Genomic DNA, 8,403 nt, shown 5'->3' with positions numbered 1-8,403 from the left:
GCTCAAGGGGGCTCAGGTTCTGCTCTTGGCATGCCCTCAGCTCTCAGAAACTTTAAGAAGACTCATTGATACAGTGACTTGCAGAGGAACTCTGCAGCTGGGCACTGGCACAGTAGTGAGGGCTGCAGAAGCTGCTGTCCCCTCTCTCCCCTACTGCTCCACTCCTCCTCTTGCCACCTCTGGCACTGAAACATTTGTCTCTGAGTCCTTCCTAATAAACAATGTTATCTGTCACAAATTAACGCTGCAGCTGTACAGTGAACCAAAGAGTTATTTTACTATTTGTTGTGTTTATGGTAAGCACAGTAAAGGTTGTGTATCCATTAGTGATAAGCACAATAAATACAACCATCAAAGAAAATCTTCTCATCTATTAAGGATCAGAAGCATCTGAAATAGTCTTGAAAAAAAATCAACTACATTTTTGCCACAGCAAAAAAACCAAAACAAAAACCAAAATAAAAAACCCAACCCAAAACAAACAAACAAACCAACAAACCACCCAAAACCAAAACCAACCAACCAACCAACAAAAAACCCCAACCCCGCCCCCCCCCCAAACCAACCAACCAAACAAAAACCCCAAAAAAACAAAACAAAACCAACAAAAAAAACCCAGCCCAGGGAAAAGAAAGAGAAACACTGCTTCTGGTATCTTTCTACATTTCTGAAAGACATCTTGGCTGCTGGAAAGATTTTATAAAAAAATACCCAATGGAATAAATTCAGCAAAATAATTCCAAACATCACCAGCCCTTCACAAAACCACTGACAGTCACTCCAGGTTTCCACATTTTATCACACAACACAAAAATGCAGGAAACAGAGAAGGGAAGGAGAAAACTGGAGGTGAAGATAACTGCTATAAAAAAACCCCTGTTCATCATACAGTATGAACATCATGGTGGAGTAATTTAAGTAACTAACTCATTTTAATAGGACAGTTGTTCAGTGAATAATTACTTCACTATCTCATGATAAAATAAAAGGTCTGATTTTAAAATGCATAGAATCCTTCCAATGATGACTTCTATCACAGCCAGGCAGTCTACAGCCCTTACAGAAAAAGCAGAGTTGCTCAGAAGCATTTCTAATGTATGCAGACATTTTAAACCAGAGTATGGTTTCCATTTTGCTCTTCCCATTTATTTTTAAAAGAAGTGTAAAAACTATCAAGTATGCAATTTTGCAAAATAACCCTTTATTTCATATGGCTCCATTATTTCCAAAAAATACAGAACCCCAGATGTATAACTGTTTTATGTGATTGTATCAGATCACCACAAAATCTTCAGCTGACTGTCAAGAGAATGCATCCAAGCCTGGGCTCGTGGTTTGGAAATCCCAGTTTTAGGTACCTTTGGTCCCAAAATTTATGTCAAGGCAAAGCGGAGCAGTTGAATCCTGTCACACACAGTGATCGGTATCTGTTATTATGTTGTACAAACAGGTGAGAAAAGTTAACAGCACTTTATGGCAGTGTCACACAAAGAAACGTTCTATCATCTGCAAGCCAAGTGAACAAGAACAGTACCACAGTGATCGCTTTATTTTTACTGCAAGAAGATGCACCTTATTTGTGATGCTGGGGGAGGAGGGAGAGGGAAGCTTTTCATTTTCCAGGAAATCAAAGTAAACTGAAATTTCACTTTTCAACATCTGGTGATAGCAACTTTAAAAAAGGAAAAAAAAAAAAAGAAAAAAGACACCACTATTGCAAGATTCAACAGAACCACATGTGGAACCCAAGTGAGACTGAAATGACAGTGCACTCAGCCCAGGGCACTGAGGAAACTGCTTGGCGTGGATGGACAGGTGCTCTTCACATCATGGGATTCACAGAGCAGCAAAGCTAAACCATGAGGACTGACACAACTTCAACTCTAACAACCTCTTTATGAACAATTAAACATAGAAATGTGGAGATGTTTTATGGGCAACCCTGGCAGAGAACCATCTTTATTCTTCTTATTATTATTAGCAATGCACTCAAATTGCTCTGTTCTCACTTCTGTGTGCAACAGCTTTCTGTTGGAATTTTTTCTGTGAATTTTTCATTTTTGATAATTTTACACATTTTCCCATTATTTCCCCCTCATTATAAACTCAATGTGATATTAATTTGTGATCAACTGTACAGTTCATTCATGTTTCTATCAAAACACATTTTGAACTCTCCAGAGGAGGCAACCCATGAATGGTGCAGCAAAATGCCCATTACATCCAGAACTGCAGTCAACTGCCAGAAGGTAGAACCGAACTGAGGCAGACAGGAATTTGTGTTTTACAGACTCACCTGCTAAGCTCCAGACAGTCTGGACCAGCATGGTATTTTTAGCACTGGATTTCCTACATATTGTATCCATTTTACATTCTTCCCTTCATAGCAAAACTTATTTTATCCAATTTATTGTCTTTCATGAAGCAGCATCCAGGATCATGCTGGGAGGCTCCTCTGGTGTTGCTTTCCAACAATTTCATCCCGGTGTCACCCACAGCAACTTGGCCATACAGAGCTGTGGTGTCAGGCACTCTTCACATTTCCCAGTGCAGGCAGGAGAGAAGCCTGGGACATGACATTGTTTCCACACCCCACTGAAACAACAACCAGTGCTTGGAAACAAACCTCTTGTAAGAGTAAGAACTACAGAGGAACAAAGTGAAAATGAACATGACCCGATCAATCAAACGCTTGTCTGAAACATTACTGCACAGTGCTAATTTCTTGAGGCAGCACGTGAACACTTGCTATTGACTGCAACCCACTGGGAAAATAAAAATACTGCATTTGACAAAACAAGATGCTCTTACATGGAGTTCACAGGGTCTATAAGGAACAATCTCCTGATGTGAGCAACTGCTGTGTATTCTGCTTATATAAACTTCCCTTTTTGCATCAGTCCAGTCTGTCCTAGCTCAAAATAAAATGAGCTGTACTCTGGGCATCTCTGTGGTTCTGATCAAACTACATGGGGGAGGACAGCAAGTGAGTAGCTTGCCACCTGCCTTTTGGAGTTGAAAGAGTCAGTCCCACGGGCAGCAGAAATAACCACTGACACGTAACAGTGCTGGGCTGCCCCAACACCTCCCTGTCAAATGGCAGATTAAATACATTCATTCCATCAGCTGAACTTTAGCAAGAACAACACGAAACAACAAATACTCCACGGACTCCTTTTTGTATCACGGCATACCTACCTCTTTTTAATGGTTACACCAGAATTCAGGTGCAGAGATGGTATTTATAAACAGCATCTTGCCTCAAACATGAAGCTATTAGCAACCACTGTACTTTACCTCCAGCCTCCTGTGGAGTCAGGGGAGGAGCACACACTTCAGGGGACCTTACTGTGGTGTCATTTTGCATCCATCCCCACTGAGCAACCACTGCTGCATGGGGAGGAGCAGGGATGGCATAACTGACAAAGTATTTTTCCACAAAGCCAGGGGAAATTGGCACTGCCTCGTGTTTTGGTATGCTCTTTGCCTCCCCACAGAAAGGGAACACTGGCAAGGTTTTGTATTCTGCACACCACCTCCTGTGATTCATGTAGCAGCAGAGGGAGACAGAAGGGGAATCAATATTGCTAGCTCAGAGCCAAAACTACTGAGGGCTTACTTTGTTCTCAACAAAATTACTCTGTAGAAGGCAGTATGCCAACATCTGAAATTCTGGCTACCCTGCCTGTATTTAGAGAGATTAGTTTTATTTTAGGAACTGTTCTCGCAAATCTGTGCATAATCACATAAACACAATGCCAACCAGACCTGCCAGAAGTAAGGCTGTACATCACCGACATCCTTTCAAAAGGATCCTGCTCTACACATCTGAAAGTGTCCTCTGTTCCCATCTGCCCTTCAGTTCAACCCCTCCTTATTCCAGTAAGATTTTAGCAGTAAGATTTTGGTGGTGAGCTAATTAATACTGCCCTCCATGTAGTTATTCAGAATATTTACCATACTTATTTTTTCAGTAGTATCTTCCTACAGATTTATGATAGCAATTATACCTATTTTTTCTTTTTACGAAACTAGTTTTTCTTCTATTACTCCTTAGCAAAACATTAAGATGGTTGGCATTTAATTATTGAAACTCTCCCACAAGTATATTTAGCACGGTTGCAACTAGCAGGGAGAAAAAGGCCTCTATAAACCACTCCAAGGTCACCTTGGTTGGACTGCAGTATACAAAATACAAAGGTGGCTAAAAATCACCAGCAGCACCAGCAGACCTTCAGAAACAGCTAGAATTGCTCTGCCTTCCAACGTGTGACAAACAAAGCTTCCCTCTGTTCCCTATGTTTTATGTCTTTCCTTCACTGACTTTTCACCTTTGAAAGTGCATTTTCAAAACTGATGGTGAGGGTTTAGCTGCATTCTGAGCAAAAAGGGAATTTAACCGAGTGACTTTGTATTTTCCAAGTTTCCCTATAACATGAGACACTGGCAGCACATGGAACTTGGAGAGCTGATGGCAAGACCACAGCAGGGATGGGCTGATTCATCCCACGTGGACAGCTTTTAATCACACTGTGATGCTGCAATGCTTGTTTGAGGACCAGTGCCTCAGAGGAGAGGACAGACCTGACACCAGATCTTATTTGGGTGTTGGGTTCAGATCGATGTGTCTGCTACAACTACTGCTGACTGCGTAGCCACAAAGACACCTCCACAGCTCTGCTGAGGATTCTGCCTCCAGCACAATGAGCTGCAGTAAAGTACACGTTGTGCAAATGAGGAATCTCTACCACACCAATGCCGTACACACTACTGAAGAGACAAGTTGCGGAATTTTCTGAGCTCTAACTACAATGCCAAGAAATACTTGTGGTGACAAAGCTTTCTTGTCACAGACATTCTTCTACGGTGGTTGTACGATTGCACCTTTTGTCCAAATGCTGAATTTGCTTAAGTGTGGGTGAGAGTATACATTTTTAAAAATACAGACAATTCTTAAAATAATACATCATCAGGTCACTATGTTACTGATCTTCACTTTTAGTGGAGTTTAAAATTCCCCCAAAGAGAGGTAAAAGTCCATCCAGTATTTTCCTTTACTCTTGAATATTCACATTTGCACATACAACATGATACTCATTTGCAAGAGCCTGGATTCCCATTGTGTCCTCAGGTCCCATTCCACTTTTAAAATAGGCAATGGTACAAATACTGAAAGAGGCAGTACCACATCCCTCCTGACAAAAATGCAAATGATTGTATGGCAACCAGCCACAGGTTACTGAGGGTCATCTCCCGAGAAATCGCTTTTGTCTGACCCTGGGGTGGTGGAAAAGCTCCTGCAAGAGAAAAGAAAACACACTTAGTGCTTTGCACAGAGATGACAGCCTTAATGCACCACTTCATCGCTTCTCTACTGCTTGTCCCAGCAATGGCGCCCACACAAAATTAACTGGGTACTGCTCTATGCTCTAATGCTGTCCAATTTATGAAAGATTCTCCAGAAGCCTTCAAGAAAATAAAAAACCCCAAACCAAAACACAACCCCTTAATTAATAAGAGCAATTTTGATTTCCTTATAAATTTCAAGCATAAACCTGAAAGCATTCCTTAGAAGCTGCTGACACTGTACTCAACCTTTGCAGAGAAATCCAACTATCAGCTAAGTTTTGTGCTATTTTTGAAGTTCTATTAGTACCTCCATGATCAAACTGAAGGGATGCCATATTAAACCCTACAGCTGTTTGGGGGTGATACTGTATACTGTGAAGAAGCAACACACATATGTTCTTGAGGTTCCTCTTGGAAAGGTAAATACACACACACCACCCCTTCTTTAAAGAACAGTTCCCACATATTGTTTGAACACTCAGTCATACTGACTAAGGAAACATTATCATTTACCACAGAGTTTTCCAGAAATTCTTTACTGAAACCCTTGCTTAGATGGGAAAGACTGGAAGAGATTCATCTGACAATAAAATTTGGTTTTTCCATACTTTGACTTTTTCTGACTTGCAACACTAAATTAAATGTGCCTGAATACATCAGAGCTTTATGGCTATAAGCAAACTATTTGCATATATTTAGATCAGCATATTAAATCATCTGTGTTACATTGTACTCAGATGCACAAAGACTTGATGACATAAAGCACTTTCATTGCTGTAATCTTGAACAGGGGATATAAAATTCTGAATACACCAAAGATGATGTACTTGCTGCAGCATTATGGAGTCTCAACTTCTCTCAGAAGAAAATGAAATTAATGATTCAAAGAGTAAAGATGCAGCAATGTCAATTTTTAATCTTGGGAACCACACAATTTGGGCAATTAGATACCATCAGCAGCTTATCTCTGTGCTTCACATTTGCAATCACTGGAGGAACTGCAATCAAGCATTTGAGACAAAGATTTTCTTCCTGCATGAATGCTCTTAATTAAAAAAAAAAAAAAAGTAAACAAGGAAAAAGCCTAAAAACATCCTTGATGAGCCCCATCCACCTCTCCCTGACAGGTATTTCACACTTGTGCAGATTTGCCACATTATTATTCTCCAGTAACTCACAGCTAAGCTTCTATCTGTCCACTCTAGGCTAGATTTGTTCTTCCATGGTCCATTTGTTTTTCTGTACCAACACTGACCTCTGCTTTGAATACTTTTTCCCTGCTAGGTACAGAGAGCTGTCTCCTCCCCCTCTCCCTCCCAAGCCAGCTCTGACCCTTCCCTTTCCCAGCTGAGACAAGCCAAGTACTTTTAGTTGTCCTTCACAGAAACAACTCCACCTTCCCTTAATGTCAGCTCTGATTACCTGTCCCTCTTCCCAGTTCCATTTGTATTCCCTGACAGAGAGAAGGGACAGTATGCAGGATTTCCAGATGAGGTTTCCAATCTGGCACAACAAGGAGTGTTTCCATAGCATTAGGGAAGCCATTCCTTACTTTTTTCATCACCTCACACCACAGGGAATGAGGAGCACAATGACTTCAGTAGTACACCATCACTCTTTTCCAACTGCTCCTAGCTTATGGCTGGGGTTTTCTCCTTAATTGGTCCCCAAGTGTTTTTGTCCTGCTAAATGCAATCTCACTTGTGTTACTGAAGGCTTCAAGGTTGTCTTGCTGAAGAGTTCAGAGAAAACAAGTTCTTGGCAATACAAGTTTTCCACTAACTGCCTAAAACAGGAGTCTGTTACCTACAGCTATTAACTTGAAATGGTTCTAATTTTATAAATGAAATGTGTAAAATGCACCTGTAAAAATTATGGGATTAGCTTCATGTCAAATTTTAGGCATATTTTTCTTTTGGTTTGGATTTCCAGAGGTCTAATATTACAGATGATTTAAGTTCTTGACACTTAAGAATACACCAAAATGGAGAAAGAAACAAAGCCCAGAGCACCTTTCTCTTCCCAGATAAAAATAAGCCAAGAAACGTATTCTTGGCTTAGTCAATGCAACCTTTTAAAGTTTCATGGAGCGTTAAATGTTACTCCAGCTTTTTGAAGTAAGCTTTATTAAGAAAGAGAAGTTCCTAAGCAGTGTGTATTGTAAAATAATATAATGATGATCATGATAACAGTAATAATGATTAATTATAACATAAACAGCCCTAAGTCTTAAAACCACACCTGCTTGTGACCATGTGCCAAGTACAAAGCTGGCTCTTGAGCAGCCTCAGGGACTCCCCTCAGAGTCAACCCCAGGATCTTTCCAAGGGGTTTCCAAAAACTGTAGCAGCACTTTTTCAGTAGGCCAACTAAAGCAATGCAAGCAAGTTCTCAAAAAGTATAAAAGCCAGTAACCTTAAATTATACTAATTTATGCCTTAATAAGGTCCTATGTCACAGCATTTACATTTAAAACATGTCTTTATTAATTCATACTGATTGCACTGGCAAATTATTACCAATTATGCTATTTTGGAAGTGCATTTTAATGAATAAATCTGATTATATTAATTATACTCAGAAATTCTGGACTAGTTAGATTTTATGGGTATGACTTATTTCAATAGCATAAAATAATGTCACAAACCCAAGAATTCTTTACAATGTATTTGTTACACTTGTATTTTAAAAGATATTCACAAAGTTATTTGTCTAATAAAGTCCAATATATGCATTTGGATGAGATTTATATAGCAGAGTCTGAACTCTGCCATCAATGGTGGCTGAGTGACAACAACATTTCATAAAAAGAAATACAACTCTAGGTTGTTAAAGAATTCTATTAATCTCTTTAAGCACTTGGATTGACAAATTAAGTACTCAAAAGTAAATTAAAGCAGATTTTGCAATAAATCATCTCACAGAAGAAGCATCTTCTTTTAACACAGTCACCCAGGAATACTAAACTCAGCTGATTTGAGACACTGAGCACTTCCCATCAACAACTGTGATGCACAGGGCTGCAGATCACAGCTCCAGAGAATGTGTGCCATG

The 8,403-nt window shown here is 39.9% G+C and overlaps 1 protein-coding gene across 3 annotated transcripts in view; it reads right to left on the bottom strand.

Annotated features, from left to right (window-relative positions):
• Positions 1-4,027: 4,027 nt before the first annotated feature.
• The window catches only part of LPGAT1 (lysophosphatidylglycerol acyltransferase 1), a 56,336-nt gene continuing 51,960 nt past the window's right edge, over positions 4,028-8,403 (bottom strand). For all 3 annotated transcript variants that reach the window (XM_030945300.1, XM_030945301.1, XM_030945302.1), the window contains exon 8: positions 4,028-5,297. In XM_030945300.1, coding sequence (XP_030801160.1) covers positions 5,146-5,297 — 152 coding nt within the window. In that variant the 3' untranslated portion in view covers positions 4,028-5,145. The remainder of the gene's footprint in view (positions 5,298-8,403) is intronic.

The sequence above is a fragment of the Camarhynchus parvulus genome, chromosome 3, assembly GCF_901933205.1.
Source record: "Camarhynchus parvulus chromosome 3, STF_HiC, whole genome shotgun sequence".
Lineage (NCBI taxonomy): Eukaryota > Metazoa > Chordata > Aves > Passeriformes > Thraupidae > Camarhynchus > Camarhynchus parvulus.
This window is presented reverse-complemented; position numbering and strand designations above follow the sequence as displayed.